This window comes from Marmota monax, unplaced genomic scaffold (assembly GCF_021218885.2).
Source record: "Marmota monax isolate L192 unplaced genomic scaffold, Marmota_monax_Labrador192_F-V1.1 WCK01_AAM20220418_F8-fsc00037, whole genome shotgun sequence".
Taxonomy (NCBI): Eukaryota; Metazoa; Chordata; class Mammalia; order Rodentia; family Sciuridae; genus Marmota; species Marmota monax.
Window position 1 is genome coordinate 4349430 of NW_026693245.1, and position 20659 is coordinate 4370088.

Consider the following 20659-nt stretch of genomic DNA (forward strand, 5'->3'; position numbering starts at 1 on the left):
AGAACTTAAATTATCACTATTTGCAGATGACATGATTCTATACCTAGCAGACCCAAAAGGGTCTACAAAGAAACTATTAGAGCTAATAAATGAATTCAGCAAAGTGGCAGGATATAAAATCAACACGCATAAATCAAAGGCATTCCTGTATATCAGCGACAAATCCTCTGAAATGGAAATGAGGACAACCACTCCATTCACAATATCCTCAAAAAAAATAAAATACTTGGGAATCAACCTAACAAAAGAGGTGAAAGACTTATACAATGAAAACTACAGAACCCTAAAGAGAGAAATAAAAGAAGATCTTAGAAGATGGAAAAATATACCCTGTTCATGGATAGGCAGAACTAACATCATCAAAATGGCGATATTACCAAAAGTTCTCTATAGGTTTAATGCAATGCCAATCAAAATCCCAACGGCATTTCTTGTAGAAATAGAGAAAGCAATCATGAAATTCATATGGAAAAACAAAAGACCCAGAATAGCAAAAACAATGATAAGCAGGAAGTGTGAATCAGGCGGTATAGCGATACCAGACTTCAAACTATACTACAGAGCAATAGTAACAAAAACAGCATGGTACTGGTACCAAAACAGGCGGGTGGACCAATGGTACAGAATAGAGGACACAGAAACCAATCCACAAAACTACAACTACCTTATATTTGATAAAGGGGCTAAAAGCATGCAATGGAGGAAGGATAGCATCTTCAACAAATGGTGCTGGGAAAACTGGAAATCCATATGCAACAAAATGAAACTGAATCCCTTTCTCTCGCCATGCACAAAAGTTAATTCAAAATGGATCAAGGAGCTTGATATCAAATCAGAGACACGCCGTCTGATAGAAGAAAAAGTTGGCTACGATCTACATACTGTGGGGTCGGGCTCCAAATTCCTCAATAGGACACCCATAGCACAAAAGTTAATAACTAGAATCAACAAATGGGACTTACTCAAACTAAAAAGTTTTTTCTCAGCAAAAGATACAATAAGAGAGGTAAATAGAGAGCCTACATCCTGGGAACAAATCTTTACTCCTCACACTTCAGATAGAGCCCTAATATCCAGAGTATACAAAGAACTCAAAAAATTAGACAATAAGAGAACAAACAACCCAATCAACAAATGGGCCAAGGACCTGAACAGACACTTCTCAGAGGAGGACATACAATCAATCAACAAGTACATGAAAAAATGCTCACCATCTCTAGCAGTCAGAGAAATGCAAATCAAAACCACCCTAAGATACCATCTCACTCCAGTAAGATTGGCAGCCATTATGAAGTCAAACAACAACAAGTGCTGGCGAGGTTGTGGGGAAAAGGGTACACTTGTACATTGCTGGTGGGACTGCAAATTGGTGCAGCCAATTTGGAAAGCAGTATGGAGATTTCTTGGAAAGCTGGGAATGGAGCCACCATTTGACCCAGCTATTCCCCTTCTCGGTCTATTCCCTAAAGACCTAAAAAGAGCATGCTACAGGGACACTGCTACATCGATGTTCATAGCAGCACAATTCACAATAGCTAGACTGTGGAACCAACCTAGATGCCCTTCAATGGATGAATGGATAAAAAAAATGTGGCATTTATACACAATGGAGTATTACTCTGCATTAAAAAATGACAAAATCATAGAATTTACAGGGAAATGGATGGCATTAGAGCAGATTATGCTAAGTGAAGCTAGCCAATCCCTAAAAAACAAATGCCAAATGTCTTCTTTGATATAAGGAGAGTAACTAAGAACAGAGTAGGGTCGAAGAGCATGAGAAGAAGATTAACATTAAACAGGGATGAGAGGTGGGAGGGAAAGGGAGAGAGAAGGGAAAATGCATGGAAATGGAAGGAGACCCTCAGAGTTATACAAAAGTACATACAAGAGGAAGTGAGGGGAAGGGGAAAAATAATATAAGGGGGACAAACGAATGTCAGTAGAGGGAGCAGAGAGAGAAGAGGGGAGGGGAGGGGAGGGGAGGGGAGGGGAGGGGAGGGGGAATAGTAGAGGATAGGAAAGGTAGCAGAACACGAGAGTCACTAGTATGGCAATATGTAAATCAATGGATGTGTAACTGATGTGATTCTGCAATCTGTATATGGGGTAAAAATGGGAGCTCATAACCCACTTGAATCAAATTGTGAAATATGATATATCAAGAACTATGTAATGTTTTGAACAGCCAACAATAAAAAATTAAAAAATAAAAAATAAAATAAATCATGTTTTGGTTAAAAAAAAAAAAAAAAGAATGTTCCAGAAAGAGAACTTGTTATCAGAGAGATGACAGCTCCTTGTGTGTTGCTGCCCCTAAAGACTGTCCATGGGACAAGAGGTGGCAGTGAGGACAGGGCCATGAGTCTGACTCTGTGCAGGTCTAGACTCGTATGTGTATTTGTGTTTTCACTTTAAACAAAAACATTTACAAAGTTGAAAAAAAAAAAAGACTCTTTAATAAAAACAAAGGTTTACCACTGGTTACATGGAGAAAATATTTTTGCATAGCTATATAATGTTTGTGTTTTAGCCTATTAGAAAAGTCAAAAAAGTTTTTAAAAAGTTTAAAATTTATAAAGTAAAAAGTTACAGTAAGCTAAAGATGATTTATTATTAAAGAAATTTTCATTTATAAATCTAGTGTAGCCTAAGTGTGCAGGGTTTACAAAGTCTACAGTGATAGACAATTAAGTCCCAGGCTTTGACTCATACTCACCACCCACTCACTGACTCACCCAGGGCGACTCCCAATCCTTCAGGTCCCATTCACGGGAGCACCCCACAAAGGCATACCACTTTGTATCTTTCATACTGTATCTTTACTGTACCTGTTACATGTTTAGATACACAAATTCTTACCACTGGTTATAATGGCAGACAGTGTTCAATGAAGTAACACATTCTCCAAAGTCCTAACCTAAGAGCCACAAGCTCCACTACAGAGCACAGGTGTGTCGCAGGCCAACAATCAAGGTTTCTGTAGGTGCTCTGTGTGTTTCCCACAGGAAAGCACCTGATGACACATTTCTCAGAGTGTATCCTGCTGTTAAGGGATGCGTGGCTGTATTTTTAAACGGCCATACATGATGATATAAAATGTACTCAACCCTTTGTGCATCTCCATACTATTTTTAAATTTTACGGATCTCTAAAATAACAAGGCCTGGAGTCAGGGATGTAGTACACCAAACCATATTCTCCTAATCTGGGAGAGCACAGTAACTCAGAAATCTGGAGGACTATTACAAAAGCTCTAAATTTAGAAGGCTGAATTAATAAATAAATTAAGAGACTAATATGATTTATGAAAACTTGGCAGGCTGGCCTTTGGAAGTAAAACCTGTATTTAAACTAAGAGATGGAAGCAGAGAGGGGAGTGGATTAGGGAATGCAAGACCATTTTCAAGGTCACCTTTGTGAGTCAATGGAAAGCATGTAATTTTTTTTCCCAACTTCATTGTGTGTATTATTACAATAATAATTAAAATCAGGGACTTAAAAATCTAAGAACATAATGCTGAAGTTATTATTTCTCAAGTTATTAATACTGACCTTTGATATTAAATGTTCCCTTTTGTTCCTTTTCCTCTTCAAAGAAACAGGAATAACTTCCCATTTGTTTGCTATTAATGATGGTGAACCTAAAGGTAATTTAAATTATTAATCCAGGCTTAGTTCTTCAAATACTTCTTAATGAAAATGAAGACTTAACAATTAATCAAAATTTAAAAACAGAAATAATTCTGTAAACATGCAAATTAGAATATTAGCTTAACATTCATTAACTGCAAAGGAATTTTTATTGTCAGTAAAAATATTTAGGATAAAACCAATTCTGGCTATCAACATAGATTGAAAATATTGTATACTCACGTGTATTGGGTATACAGGGTGTTTCCTGATGCATTAATGAGATAATTATTATTCTCAAGTAGCTCATCACCTTTTCTCCAAGTAATGTTTATTGAATTCAAATCTCCAGATGTTGTGAACTGGCATGTGAGTTCCATATTAGAAGGCTTTTCTAATGTGATATTTTTTTCTACTAGCATACTGGACTTGTCTGTAAGTCATGAAAGACAAAAAAATGTTTTAAAAGTTACATTTGCAGGGAAATCCAATATATAAAACCTTTTCTAAATTTTCAATGGTGCTATATGAACAGTTTCTCAACATTCCATCCATTTATTTGAAGAATTATTCCTCTGTCAACATAGATCTGGTTACTTTTCTTATTCTCCTTCACAGGCACAGCTGAAGAAAAGTTTTGATACAACATTAACAGAATCACAAAAGCATAAGTCTGTGATATTTATCTCTTGAAATCATGATAGCTAAATAGGATATAGGGAAGAGAGTACTAAAAAATATACTCCATGTGCTCTGAAAGTGTGGGAACAGTATAACTGTAAACACCAACCCACACTAGTGGATTGAGACTAGAGGGCCTATTTCAAATCTTTTCAATAAACATAGTGTTGGAACATGTCGCAAGAATGCTTTGTGTGTAGTGTGGATTGGACTGAGATGCTATATTCTGTCATTCCTGGTATTCTTAAGAACCTGTAAATCTAAAAAAAGAGAATTTACATAGGCATCCTATAGTTCTAAATTTTAACTGAATTCCAAACATCAGTATCAATTCATAAGATGTTATGAATTGATAACAGTCATAACATCTGTATATACACATATGTACACACCTACATATATGAAAGGAGTCCAGGATATGCCAATAAAGTATAAAAATTTATTTTGAGCAGCAGGCATTGAGTTACTGAAATCTTTTATCTGACTAAACATAGAGCCTCCAAAAAGCACTCAGAAGAACTCACTTGTCATAAATCCCCTCCCCAAAAGCAAACAAGGAAGATAATTCTCATCACTAGAGAAGTATCCATGCCACATCTGAATGGACACTGCCATAAAAACATCATGTCTGCTATCTTTTCTCCTATGGGCTGGCTTATCTTTCCAAGAAGAAATCTGTTTTTTTCCCATAAGTGGCCCTTCGCCCCTCTCCTTTCTTTGTCAAGATGGTGTATGGATGAGCCTGGAGGACATTGTTTAGTGAAGCATCAGGCACAGAAACTTACTTACCCTGTGATCTCAGTTATACATGTAAGCTAAGAAAGCTGATTTCATAAAAACAGAGCGTAGAATAATGATTATCAGAGGATGAGAAGTGGGGGGAGAGGCAGGTGGAGAGAGGATGGTTAACAGGTACAGGGGTAAAACTGGACAGAAGGAATAACTTAGAATGTTCTTCATAATAGTAGGATAACTAAGGTTGACAACAATCAATTGCATATTTCACAATAGCTAGTAGAGAAGATGTTGAATGCTCCCAACATAAAGAAATGATAAGTGATGTGCAAATTATCCAGATGTGATCATTTACCATTATATCTTATATCTAAATATTATATTGTACCTTTAAAATACATGCAATTATTATGTATCAGTTAAATTTTAAAAAAATTAAATGCAAACTAAGCCTTAATTCTAACTCTCTTTCTTTCTTTTCTTTTTTGCTTTCTTTCTTTACTTTTGCCATGCTGGGGATAGAGCCCAGGACTTTGTGCGTGCCAGGTGCTCTCACACCACTAAGCCACATCCCCAGCCTCCTAATTGCCCCTTTGAGTCACACTGTTTCTGTGAACTACTATACATACATAATTAAATCTTCTTTTTCTTTGCTAATCTTTCATCAATTTAATTAGTGGAATCTAAAGGGGAAGAGGGGAAGCTTTTCTTCCCCAATGTTTTAGCAATGAGGATGGGATAATAGGGACCAATCCTGTTCATCCGGGAGTCTGCAGTTAAGATTTCAGGACCTCTGACCAAGACAGCAAGGATAAGCTTTATTAACCAGTCAGACTCCCAGATCTCAACAGGGGGTCCAGTAGAGTCAGGATGGCAGGAGCCATTCCTTATCTATTTTTCTGTCTCTCTCTTACACACACACACACACATACACGCACGCGCGCGCGCGCCCACACACACTTCCATTTACAGAGGACATTACAGTACCAACTTTCATTCTGAATAGTGGTTAAGATAAAGGAAAAATATTAAGCACATACCTTGACACCAGCTCTACCACTAGCTCAAACAGTCCAGGAGAAGAATTCCACCCAATAAATAAATAAACAAAACATATAAATATAACTCAGTGGTGCTCAATACCAAGGGAATCGTGGATCTCAGCATTTTGTATTAACTGTGCTGTCATCTCAAAAATAGAATGATACCCCACCACCTGGGCAGTCATCTGTCCAGAAGGGGAAAGGGGAATCCTGACACAGAGGAAGTCCCCCCATCCAACTCCCAGTTTACAGGAAATATAGAGAATGAAAGAACAAATTGAACCATATCCCATGGGAGTCAAGAACATTCAGATTGTGAGAAAATGTTACATGATCTGCTTTATTCAACAGACAATTAAAAACAGGAGAGACAGTCATGTTGAGAAAGCTGAAGACAATAAGATACTTTAAAACTAATGCATCTTTTGGGGGGCTGGGGTTGTAGCTCAGCAGCAGAGTGCTCGCCTAGCACATGCTTGGCCCTGGGTTTGATCCTCAGCACCACATAAAAATAAATAAATAAAACAAAGATATAAAATAAATATTTTTATTTAAAGTAAAATTTAATTAAAATAAATATTTAAAAAACAAAACTGATGCATCTTTTTAAACAAAACTGTAATATTTAGGGACATGATATTTATCACACTTGGGTAATACAACATGGAAAAGCAGGGAAGCAACTGTGCACATGTCAGAGCTGTGCAGCTCCTCAGAAAGGTCAGGGAAGGGCAAAGGCACACTGCATTACGTAAACCAATCTCCCAAGTCCCTCCTGTGCATTCTTGTGAAATGCAGAGCCAAAGTTTATAAAGAAAAAGAAACATAACTAAAGTGAATGTCCTATCACTTTTAATTACATTTAAAACTGCATAAAATGCTTTCTCAAGCAATGGCAAGGTGCAAAGTTTGCAAACAGGGAAATACAGCCAGTGTGAAGTGCTTTGTGAGCACAGGCTTGAAATAACTGCTTGTGTAACTGCAAAATTGCTGAATGGAGTTTTACTCTTAAAAAGAAAAAACAAAAGCCAAGGTATAAAAGACCTGAACAAGAGTCAAATTATACAGGGCAAAAACTGAGTAAGTAAAAGCTGAAGGAATTTACACATTTCACTGTATTGGGTGAGTGCTTACCACATAGTAGGAATTACATGTGGTGGTAGCTATGAGAGAAAATATTTCAGGGTCAACTGTATTTTTTGTCCTGAAATTGGTATCTCTAAATGTTCCTCATTACACATTTAGCTCTGGGGTACCCTTAAAATTTAGTTCCATCTCTTAGTGAAATTTCTGCCAAAAAGAATGACTGAATTAGTCAATTTCTTCAAATAATTAACTTCACAGTCTCTGATCTCAGCTGCATTCCCACCTCAATACAATACATTTTGGTGTCTTCACCCATCATATTACCATAAAAAAAAATGCTTTCACTTAGGTTAAAAAAGGTCTACTATTTAGCCTGATGACATATTTGCACAGCTCATGCTTTACTATTTCATATCCCTGGAATAACAAATATTGCTGGAGACTACCTATCCCTTGAAATTCCCTTTACATTGCTTCTATTTCACCATACTAATCCTGACTCACATGCAATAGGATTCAGTTCATCTCATCTCTGAAATGTCAATCAAATTTCCTCATTGTAAGTCTTCATTACCTTTTACCAGAACCAGGCAAATGACCTCTTAAATTTTCTTGCTAGCTTCTCTTCCTTAATCTATTTTTTATAATATAAAAAGTTGTACTTTTGTAAAAGTAAAACTCAGATTATTTAACTGCCCTGATGAGACATCTTTCATTTGCAAAAAAGAAAAGAAAAAGTGTCTATGGAATGAATACTGCAGTTTCCTTGTTTGCCCCATTTTTCTCATTGGCAAATTAGGACAATGGATATTTTCATTAGACTACAGAAAATGCTATCATACGAAAGAGCACTGGTGATATAATATAGGAATTGTTCAATGTATGTTCCTGGTGTGGCTTGCATGTGATGGATCCTCCAAAAGCTCCTGTGTTGATGTAGAAAGATTCAGGAGTAAAATAATTAGATCATGAAAGCGGCAACCTATCAATGGATTAATCCATTTGATAGATTAATAATTTCAAAGGACTCACTGGGTGGTACCTATAGGCAGGTGGGGTGTGAAAGAAGGAGGTAGGACACAGGAGTGTTCCCTGCGAGAGTTTATCTTCTCTGCAGTCCCTTCCCACCCACCAGCTCTGCTTTCTTCTATGGAGTACTGAGTAGTTCTTCTCTGCCACGCCCTCCTACCATGGTGTTCTGCCTCACCTCACACCCAGAGCAACTGAGTTGGTTGATCATAAACTAAGGCCTCTGAAACCAACCAAAATAAACTTTTCTTCCTTTATGAGTTATATGTTGATTGTATCACTTAATCTTCAAACAGTTCTCAGAAGTATTATGGTTATCATTCCTACTTTATAGATGAGCACCGAATCTCAAATTTAGATTCAGATCCTCCTAACCAGTAGTATAAACCCACTCTCAATGATATGAAATTCTTGTAACATTGAAATTAACTTATTCATCACCTTCAAACTGTTCAACCAAGATTTTAAATGAAAGATAATCTTAATAGAAGATGAAACTAACTTAGAACTTTAAATGTAGCAAAGGACAATGTGAACAGGATGATACTGACTGGCACAACCAGCACATTTAAAAAATTCGCTCAGCCACACCCTCACCATGTGTTCTTTTATATGATATAAACCACAATACAGGCTTTTTGAGTGTCAGACCATCCTCTGAGCCTAACTGTTGTCTCATGTTTTCCTGTAATATTACTGCAGCTTGCTTTTCTTCCTGTCAAGTAGTCACAGCATCATAAATACGTAGAAAGTTCTACCACTCACATTAAAATCTTTTGTGGTTAGCCAACAAATGTGAACTCAACAAACAACATTTCAACTTCCTGAATATTGCATAACTGCAATGCATTTCTGCTGTTTTGAAGTTTTGCAACAACATCCATGACATTACACTTCTAAGACGGTAAAAACTTGCTCACTTTCTGAAATACATTCTGAAAAGACTAAACTGATTTAAGATCATTTCAAAGAAAACTGGGAAATGGTGGTGCACAGTTTTATTTGAGTTTCAAAACTGCATCTTTCTTCTTGTTTTCAACAATATAATATCTGATTTGTGGAAATAACATTAATAATCCAAAAATTAAACATCTTTCCATAGTATAAAGACTGGAACATCACAGCATTATGTTTATCAGTTCCTAGAAAACCACAGCAAATGGTTACATTGTTGTATTATGATCAAATTGATTTGCTGTTATTATTTCCAAGTAATTAACATGAAAGTTATCCAACACTATAGCAGTGGGTTTTATCACTATATGGGGTGACAGGAATCTCAACACCCTTCTACTCCATGAAGTACAAAGAAAGGGAAAGCTCTGTACTCAGGTGGACACCTAGAGCTGGATACTCCTCCCCTATGCCCTACAGGCCTGGACACCTCACAAATCATATTCACCTACCCAGGGCTTTACAGTTAGGAAGGAATCCAGAACTGAGAAACTAATCACAGTAGCAACAGCAAGTGTACAGCAATCATAGGAAAGACAGTAGAGTGAATCAGACACAACTTTCCCATGTTCATATTTGAATACACAACCAGTAAAACTCCACATCATGTACAATCACAAGAATGGGAAGTGATTCTCCATTATGCATAATATGTCAAAATATACTCTACTGCCATGTATAACTAAAAAGAGCTAATTAAAAGATACAGAAATCACAGTGCATCACTATTCATTCATCCATTTGTCCAACTTATTTATGACATACCTACTACATGCCTTTCATTTACCTATCCATGTAACAGTTCTATTAAAAATCTACTGTGTGGGGCCAGGATTGTAACTTAGTAATAGAACACTTACCTGGCATGTATGAGCACGATCCTCAGCACCACATAAAACAAACAAACAAACAAATAAATAAATAAAGGTATTGTGTCCACCTACAACTAAAAAAGTATTTTAAAAAAAAAAATCTAGGGGCTGAAATTAAACTCCTATCTCTCACCATGCACAAAACTCAACTCAAAGTGGATCAAGGACCTAGGAATTAAACCAGAGACTCTTCATCTAATAGAATAAAAAGTAGGCCCTAATCTTCAACATGTGGGATTAGGCCCCAACTTCCTTAATAAGACTTCTATAGCACAAAAATTAAAACCAAGAATCAATAAATGGGATGAAATCAAACTAAAAAGTTTCTTCTCAGCAAAAGAAACAATTTGTGAGGTGAATAGAGAGCCTACATCCGAGGAGCAAATTTTTACCCCTCACACATCAGATAGAGCACTAATCTCTAAGATATATAAAGAACTCAAAAAGCTAAACACCAAAAAAACAAATAACCCAATCAATAAATGAGCCAAGGACATGAACAGACACTTCTCAGAAGGTGATATACAATCAATCAACACATGAAAATATGTGCATCATCTCTAGCAATTAGAGAAATGCAAATCAAAACTACTCTAAGATATCATTTCACTCCAGTCAGAATGGCAGCTATTATGAAGACAAACAACAATAAGTGTTCGCAAGGATGTGGGGAAAAAGGTACACTCATACACTGCTGGTGGGACTGAAAATTGGTGCAGCTATCTCAGTCTATACCCAAAAGACTTAAAAACAGCATACAATAGGGACACAGCCACATCAATGTTTATAGCAGCACAATTCACAATAGCTAAACTGTGGAGCCAACCTAGGTGCCCTTCAGGGATGAATGGATTAAAAAAAATGTGGCCTATGTACACAATGGAATTTTACTCAGCCATAAAAGAGAATAGAATCATGGCATTTGCAGGTAAATGGATGAAGTTGGAGAAGATAATGCTAAGTGAAGTTAGCCAACCCAAAAAAAAAAACATGCCGAATGTTTTCTCTCATGTAAGGAGGCTGACTCATAGTAGGATAGGGAGGAGAAGCATGGGAGGCATAGATGAATTCTAGATAGGGAAGAGGGGTGGGAGGGAAAAGGAGTGGGCAGGGGATTAACAATGATGGTGGGATGTGATAGACATAATTATCTAAAATACATGTATGAAGACACGAATTGATGTCAACGTACTTTATATACAACCAGAGATATGAAAAACTGTACTGTATACATGTAATAAGAATTGTAATACATCCTGCTGTCATGTATTTTTTAAAAATCAATTAAAACAATCTACTGTGTGAATCTATTCTAGGCACTTATATCAAGATTGTACAGTACCAACAGTAATATCCTAACTAGACTTATTTCAGTATTTCTTACTGTCTGTCCTCCTTAGGTCCTTGGTATTTCCAGGACTTGGGTTTCCAGCCTTCCCCTCAATTCTGATAAGGAAAATCTATTCAATAAATCAGTTCCTGCTTCACTGATTAAAGACTGCTTCTATGGTTGAGATCATGAACCTAGCTCATTCACACCTACCAAGATTTACAATGACTGTTTCAAATGTGCCTTCTTCCACTTCATGATTAATATTCCATAGCAATTATGTTATTTGGTGCTTACAAAAATATGGACCATCTTTAATACTTGGTCCCCATAATAAATTCTGCAAGGTGTTAATTATAATACCTGTTCAGCCAATCTAAAAGGCAAACCCTGAGGTTACATATGGGGGTGCAGAGAATGCAAGGTCTAGGTTTGGGCATCAGTCCAGGAATCAGAAGAGCCCACCCCTGCCCTGTACATTCCACTCACAGCTAGTCCTCTTTTACTGTTCCTGGAGCTATAAATCACATTTTTACATTTTACCATCTCTTTTGCATTTGCAAATTAAGAAAACTTCATGCAATAACTATCCTCCAACTTCCACCTTCTCTCTGTTGATGAAAAGTTTCTACTTACTTTGAACCATTTTGTACAGCTTTATTTTATTTATTTATTTAGGTACTGGGGATTGAACCCAGGGGCATTTTACCACTGAACCACATCCCTAGCCTTTTTTTTTTTGACAGGGTCTCATTAAGTTGCTTAGGGCCTCACTAAGTTGATGAGACTGGCCTCAAACTGGTGATCCTCCTGCCTCAGTCTCCTGAGTCACTAGGATTGCTGTCATGTACCACCACACTTGGCCAGTACACCTTCACTTTAATAAAACAATGTAAGCAGTACACCTTCACTTTAAAACAATGTAAGAAAACAGGAGCAAATGAAAATGTTGTATCTATAGATTCCCCAGTATAAGGGACTATTAAATTTTGTAATGAATTTTTCTATTGGCTTTAAAAATTCTTTTAGTAGCAAAACTAATTTTAAAATAAATCTAGGGAATCTTATGTAGAACCTCCCCCCACACACACATACTGTATAGAATTGGTAAGTCTATGGCTATGATGAGTTAAGACTAGGGTATACAAAGCATTCAAAATTGGCTTCTTCATCCCTTGGTCTTCTTTCTGCACCATGGATATATCAGGGGGATAAAGATTAAAAAATAACTGGACTTCATTAAAGAATAATTAAGCACAGATGCCTTAGGACTCACCCAATCAAGTGGAGAACTCATGAACACCTAATGTACAGCATGACCCACTATTTTGATAAAGATTGTGTTCAAAATACAGGCGATTGCAGATTCATGTCTATCCTGGAGATTTCACCCCAGCCAAATGGTTCATGTTTCAGGCTATCAACTTCTAAAATTCTAAAAATGCAGATACCCAGGCCTCCTCCTCCCAGAGATTTTGATTCTATAGTCTTAGTAATATGCATTTTAGTACAAGCCTACACGCCTCCTTCTCAAAGAGGGCTCCCCTGCCCGCTTTTTCCAACTCTGCTCTCTACAGTCACTCTCTATCATATCACCTTTGATTTATTTCCCTGCACTTGAAACTGCCCAGTGTTATCTTTTTAATTAATTTGTCTACCTATTTATTCACTGCCTCTCCCCACTGGAATGTAAACTATAAGATATTCAGGGGAGAGCAGTAGAAAGATGTCTGCTTTGTTCACCACTGTAAACTCTTTCTTGATGAATTTTTGCTGAACTGATTTTAATAATGCAAGTGGATCCTGGAATATAGAATTTAAAGTACTGAAACACTTCTCTAGAGAGATCAGGCATCTTGCCTTAGAATTTGGTTTCAGGTTTACAAAAAATGCTGCCTGGGGAGGTGAATGAGAAATTCTAGCCACAAAATACTTAAGGAGATATGCAGGAATGAATAAGAGGTTGATTCAGTTTTCAGCCAAAACAAATTTGTTCAGTACTATTATATGCTATGTATGATATAGAGGTTAATTAAAAATTGCTCTTGGTAGCAGAGAAGATAACAATTCAAACATAAATAAATACAATTAAGATTAACTATAGTAGATACCCTAAATCAAATGGGATCTAGATCACAAGTGGCACTACTATATTGCAAAAACATTCAGTTCTCCTCAACATTAATCTACAGATTCAAGGAAGGATCAGTCAAAACCCAAAAAGTACTCCTTTACTTTAAAACATCTAAATGGTGGGGGGAAAGTCACACTCATACATTGCTGGTGGGACTGCAAATTGGTGTAATCAATCTGGAAAGCAGTATGGAGCCTTAGAAAACTTGCAATGGAACCACCATTTGATCCAGCTAATCCACTCAGTCTATACCCAGAGGACTTAAAATCAACATACTATAGCTATGCAGCCACATCAATGTTTATTGTAGCTCAATTCACAATAGCTAAACTGTGGAAGCAACCTAGATGCCCTTCAATAGATGAATGAATAAAGAAATTGTATATATATATATATATATATATATATATATATATATATATACACAATGGAATATTACTCAGCATTAAAATAAAATAAATTTATTACATTTGCAAGTAAATGGACAGAATTGGAGAATATCATGTTAACAAAGTAAGCCAATCCCCAAAAAACAAAGTCCGAATATTCTCTCTAATAAGTGGATACTGATTCATAATGGGGGTGGGGTAGGACATGGGGAAAAACGGAGAAACTTTGATTGGGTAAAGGGAAGGGAGGGGTCGGGAGGGAGCATGGGGGCAAGAAAGATGGTGCAATGAGATGGAATCATTACCCTAGGTACACGTATGACTGCACATATGGTGCCACGCTACATTGTATACAACCAGGGAGATGAAAAGTTGTGCTACAATTGTGTACAATGAATCAAAACACATTCTGCTGTCATATATGCCTAATTATAATAAATAAGTTAACTAAAAAAACACTATAGGAGGGGGCTCTTTCACAGTCATTTCATGAAAAAATATGAACAGAAATTTTAACAAAAATTTATTTTTCTCTTTAATAAGATTTTTTATAACCAATATTAGTCAATCTAATTGCCATAGCATCAATAGCAATACAGAATGCAAAGCAATTCACAGAAGAGGAAACTCTGGATTGCAAATGCAAGTGTACCTTAAAGACTATCAAAACATCCCTTCATATTCTTCTTAGTTAGATCTAGAGTAAATATTCATTTCTGGATCGCACCTGACTTGGTTCTCATTGTTGGAGATAAACATTTCCATTTGTGGAACATGCTTGTTTTCCAATTCAGAAAGATCTTGTGCTTTGATGACATATCCTTTCCCATAGATTGCATCATACATAAGATTTGTTTAGTCTTCTGTGCTGCTTTCTGCTTCTCAGTTCTGGGACTCCTGATTTAAATTGTCTCACAAAACAAACCTGTTTCCTAAGACTAACATGAGGATGGGGAAGCAGGTGGACAATTTTTCCTGCTAATCTCTTTTCTTTACCCATATGTGCTTTAACACATTTACTTTCCCCTCATCTTCTTTCCCTTGCTCTTTTTTTATTTTTCTTCCAGCAATTCTCTATAAATGAAAAGAAGAAAAGAAGAGAGGGAAGAAAAAATAGGAATAGAGGAAAGAAGGAGGAAGCCTGGATGCACTGGATGGAAGTGACCAATATAAAAATATATATATATATGGCTGGGTTTCTAATAATTTATGGCCTTCAGTGAGCTATCAAAAAGAACCAGGTTACTTGGGAATTATCCAATTTGTTCTAGCTAATCCAACACCTTCAATGGTAGTCAAGTTAAAATGACCCATAGTGAAATATCAGCACAGTGAAAATATCAGCAACATTAAAAACCTGCAGTCAAATCTGAAATCTACCTTTAGTCAAAAATCAGAATTCACAGCAAAAGTTTGGCCTTTTAACAAAGAAAATGATTGGGGCCCCCATACATGTATCCCATGGACCACCTAGGCATTGCTTAAAAAAAAAATATATAAATGCAAAAGTAAAAATCCAAGAATAGTAAAATCTATTTAAAAAAACAAACACAAAGATATGAGATGTGTTTTAAAAACTAATATTAATGTATTAATGCAGGAAACATCAAGAAATTGATGGAATAAAATAGGCAGAATTTTTCAAGTTGCAAGTCAAAACCTACTCACAGGTCAGAAAATAATTTAGTAGTTATGACCAGATTTGCTTTTTCATGGGTTCAGAAGAACAAGAGAAATTATCCAAATGTAGCACACGTATGAGGGGGAAAGGGTTGTTTGATGAAATTTTTGTTTCATGTGTGTGAATGTGTGAGCAGTGCATCAGATAAAATTTATTTATTACTTTGGGTAGCTTGAAAAATACTCAAACAGTTAAGAAACAATAATATAGGAATCTGGACTCTAACTAGCGTGTGATATTTCAACACTGTAGGAAAAAGGAATACAACATTAAGGGAGTTGAGATACTAATATCTACACAAAATAATAACAATAAAATTAGTTCCCTGTCACACACAAATCATAAAACTGTGTTCACACTGGGTTAAAAAGTGAAGAGCAAAAACTTGAAAATAACAGAAAAAAACATAGAGTGAAAATTTTTCACAATAAAAAAAAAGCATATAGGTTTAAAAGCAAATGGGAGAAAATACCTACAACTTCCATTAAAAGTCCAGAAAGAATCAGTCTTCAAAATTTATATCTCCCTCATTTAAATCAACTTTTAAAAACCAATACCGAAACTGGTAAAGAATATTAACACAAGTACATGCTCTCACAGGCAAAAGTATGTCCAACTCCAAAATGCAAATGAAAACAATAGTGCTACAGCTTCTCGTACTCACCAGCAAAAACCAGAGTCTGATACTATGAAGAATTAGAGAACATGTAGGGAAAATTGTGTTCAACTATACGGGCAGGGGAAGAGGCAAACCATCCAGATATTTTGGAGGGCAATTTTGAAGTGTCTATGAAGATAAAAAATACATGTAATTTCTTAAGTAATTCTACTTCGTGCTATTTATCCAACAGAAATATTCAAAATTTTGCCCTGGGAAATATATGTAGGGTGCTCATTTCTATATGATTTATAATAGAAAAGAATATAAGCAAACTCATCAAGAAAAAAAAAGGCTAAGTAAACTGGTATATTTACACTGTACATACAAGTAAAAGAAACATGCTACATCATATGTAATATGGCTAAATCTCCAAGCTGATGGTGGAGGGAAAAAAAGCAACTTTCAAAAAAATACATAGGGATATTCTATTAATATTTAAAAATACAAAACAATACTATATAATTTCCATGATTTCATTTACCTGCTTTGAAAATATTAAATGGAAAATTCCAGGGGCTGGGATTGTGGCTCAGTGGTAGAGCGCTCGCCTAGCACCGGTTTGATTCTCAGCACCACATAAAAACAAATGCATTGTGTTGTGTCCATCTACACCAAAAGTTAAATATTTTTTTTAAAAAAAAGAAAATTCCAGAAATAGACAATGTATAAGTATTAAATTGGATGCCATTCTGAGTAGCATATTCACATCACCCCACTTTGTACCTCCAGGGACAGGAATCAGCCTCTGTCCATCAGATCGCTTAAAATGTATTTGCTTTCTGCCTATTAATCACTTATTATCCATTATCATTGTCAGATTATAACTGTCATAACATATCACAGTGCTTGTGCTCAAGCAATCTTATTTCACCAAAGGGCAAGAGTAGTGAAGCTGGCAATCTGGATATCCCAAAGAGAAGTCAGAAAGTGCTTCCTTTAACTATCATCTCATATCACCACAACAAGAAGGTAAGTACAGTCCAGTAAGATATTTTGAGAGTGATGACATTTTACATACTTTTTATTATTGTTGTTGTTAATCTCTTACTATGTCTAATTTATACATTAAACTTTATTATAGATGTGTATATACAGGGGAAAACATAGAACAACCATCTCCCAGAATCTGTGAGGGATTCAGAATCCAAAATCCATAGATACTCAAAGCATATGATCTACATATATCCTCCTACACACTGGATTACTTAGAATACCTCATATCATGTACATTGTGTGTAAATTGCCATTCACTGTGTTGTTTAGGAAATAATGACAAAAAAAGCTGTAAACGTTCGGTACATGTTTTTATCCCTAAATATTTTTTAATATTTTTGAATCCACAGATTCAGAGCCCATGGATAAAGAAGACTGCTCATGTACTGTTCAGTACTATGGTTTAGGGAATCCACTGGAGGTCTTGGAATATTCCCCCCTGAAGAATGGAAGACTACTGTATGTATATAAAACAGAAGTATATGGTGCATATACTATATACATACACATATGTGTAAGTATATATACACACATATGCAGTACTATATGCTAAAACAGTACTATATAGTTTTTATGTTGCTCATGTATATGCCACACCTGTGCATGCATGCACACACATACAGAGAATGGGAAAGAAGCACACTTTGAATAGAAGTTATCACATGAAAGAGGGGATAGAACAGTGATAGAAGTGCTGGGTAGCAGCAGGGCTTTGACATGGTCTGTCAAGTTTGTGACTTTTATCTCTAGAAGTTCTGTTTGGATAGTACAATGTTCACTTCCCACGTTTCTCATATTTCTAACATTTGTTCCTTTGTGTGCCTATCTAGTACTGTGATGTGAAGTTCAGGAACATCTAGTCTACAGCTCCTTGGCTGGCTCGCAGACCAGGGGTGGCTTTGTTGTTTTTAGTATTTCTCTTGGGTCACATTCTCAATATGGACTGCAGAGCCAGGTGGACAATGTGTCCTTCCACTGAAGTTTTTTATGGTTTTCCTGTGGAAAAAGCACCTGCCAGGGATCGTTTTCTGTTATTTGTCAGCTTGTAATGCAAGTAATATAAATGTGCAATCTAAACGTCCTCCAGAGCAGGCCCATATCTTTGAATAATCAGAGGAATCTTTGGGGGGTTTAGGGTGTATTTTTAATTGACAGTAATGGGAACCTTTTGTTTTTAATGCGGAAAAAGGCAAAACAAAGAAACCAACTTGTCATCACCTTGTGCTGTCAGCTGATGCCCCACCCAGCTGTCAGCTGATGCCAGGTCAAACCTTCCACTGTTTGTAGCCAGGGAAGGATCAGCTTTCTGGGGTTTTCCAGTTCCTACTCTCCTCTCCTGGCATAGATTCAAGGCTGGGTTTTTATATTTCTGTGGCTCTTAAAACTTAAGTACCTTGGCCACAGACACAAGGAAACCCAACACAACATCAAGTCCCAGGCTTGACACTCTGATTACCAATTTTGGTCAGTAGAAATTGTCTTTACTTTCATTTGTCCTTGGCTGTATATTTAAGATAAGGTTTACTGTACTGAAGACATGCTTAGATGTGGCAGGAGGGTTTTCAGATTCTTTAAATTTATTAGAATGCTGGAAATAATGTTTTAATGTTTTTTTAAATAAATTCTATTTTACTTACATAATTAAAAGTTCATTAAAAAATATATATATATATATATATACAAACATCAGAGAAACACGTAGCTCTTATCTACCTGAGCCTTATCAGAGATGTGGGTTTTGGCTTAACTCTCTAAAATAGGGAGCATTTGATCAGAAGAAGCAGAAAGGAGGGATGAGATGGAATTATAATAGATCAGGTTTGCTGTCCCACTTGGGCTGTCTTGGGCCTCTGAGCAACAACATCTGACTTTTTGGTGTTAATAAAGTGTCTGTGATTATTAAATCATATGTCCTCCCATGGTGGAGGGATGGGGAACAGTTGCCGGGTACTGTGGTTTAGATGTGAGAGGTTCTCCCAAAATTCATGTACTAGAGGCTTGGCCATGAAACAGCAGCATTGAGATGTTGGAACCTTTAAGAGTGAAAGGTCCTTAGGTCACTGAGGGCCCCACCAAGGGATCAGGTACCTCTCTGGGGAACCCTGAGTTCTGGTGAAAGAGGTGTTATAAAAGGAGCAAGCCTGGCACCACCCACATCCCTGTGCCTCCCACATTCTCTACCCCATCCACCACAAGGCTTCCCAAGATCCTGTGCCATGCGGTCTGCACTTTGAAAATCCAAATTGTGAGTTAAACAAACCTTCTATCTTCATAAGTAGTCTGCTTCAAGTATTTCATTAAAATAGCTCTCTCAAAAACCAGATCTACCTCTTTTACATGTAGAGCAGAGAGGGCAAATGGGATGATTTTGTCTTCCAGGGGACTTCTGATTTCCTATCTAATAGGTAAAAGCCAGGATGCTGTTAAAAACATCCTACAGTGCTCCAAACCGCCCCCTAGGATAAAGAATCACCCAGCCCAAACGTCATCATTTCTGCTACTGGAAGCAGTTCTCTGGTGGAGAACAAAAGCCACTCGCAGCTGTGCTACTTGTACTGCTACTGTGAAGCCCTCTCCATCTTCTCTTTCGCTCCCCGGGAACATCAGGACTCATATTTTGTCTTCTCTGTACATGAAGTCTTTACATCAGGTTTGATGACTGCCTCTGAGAAATATAATGAATAGTCACACATCATTTGAGTCATTCTAGAATCTTCTAGGTAGCAAGAGTCTGGACAGCCAAATAAATGAAAGGAATACTCGCTTCTTTTCATCGATTCAATCCTCCTACTGTAAAGCCTGAGTGCTCCTGACCCAGAACTCTCACCTGCCTGGGACTAGAAAACATGGCTATCTTTCCTCAGTGTGACCGATCTTCCCAAACCTTACATTGTACTTAATTTGCTTACCTGTAGTTTCAACACCTGCTTAACCCATCTCGTCCCCTCTTTCCTCGCCAGGCTAGCTGCTCACATCAGCATGGTAAATACAATGTGCCATTGGGTTACCAGGGTGACAAATGATGGCAACATCAACAGGCTGCTCAAGAAAACTGCCAGCTGATGTTTTGATTTTAATCACATTGGTTAAACTATAACGAACTATTGAGACTCTAAACACTACAATGTGCAAAGGGGGAAAAACATACACACACACTGAAAGTAACAATACAGAAACATTCTAATTGTGATAATAAAATAAACGACTTCTGAATACTGACAATGGAGATCAGAGGATATAGCTCAGTGGTACAGCATTTGCTCAGCGTGTGCAGGGACCTGGGTTCAATTCCCAGCACAGCAAAGGGAAAAAAAAAAAAAAGTCCACAAATATTAACATTGGAAAACTTAGAACTGTGATATAAAAACAGTCCATTATCAAAAGATCTGTTTCAAAGCTCAGTGATACAATGGAGTCTCATTCAGCCATAAAGAAGAA

General features: G+C 36.7%; 1 protein-coding gene across 1 annotated transcript in view; it reads right to left on the bottom strand.

Annotated features, from left to right (window-relative positions):
• The window catches only part of Emb (embigin), a 60586-nt gene that overhangs the window by 26925 nt on the left and 13002 nt on the right, over positions 1–20659 (bottom strand). The window contains exons 3-4 of the mRNA XM_058583142.1: positions 3877–4066; positions 3556–3644 (exon numbers count right to left, since the gene is read on the bottom strand). Of these exons, the coding sequence (XP_058439125.1) occupies positions 3556–3644; positions 3877–4066 (279 nt within the window). The remainder of the gene's footprint in view (positions 1–3555; positions 3645–3876; positions 4067–20659) is intronic.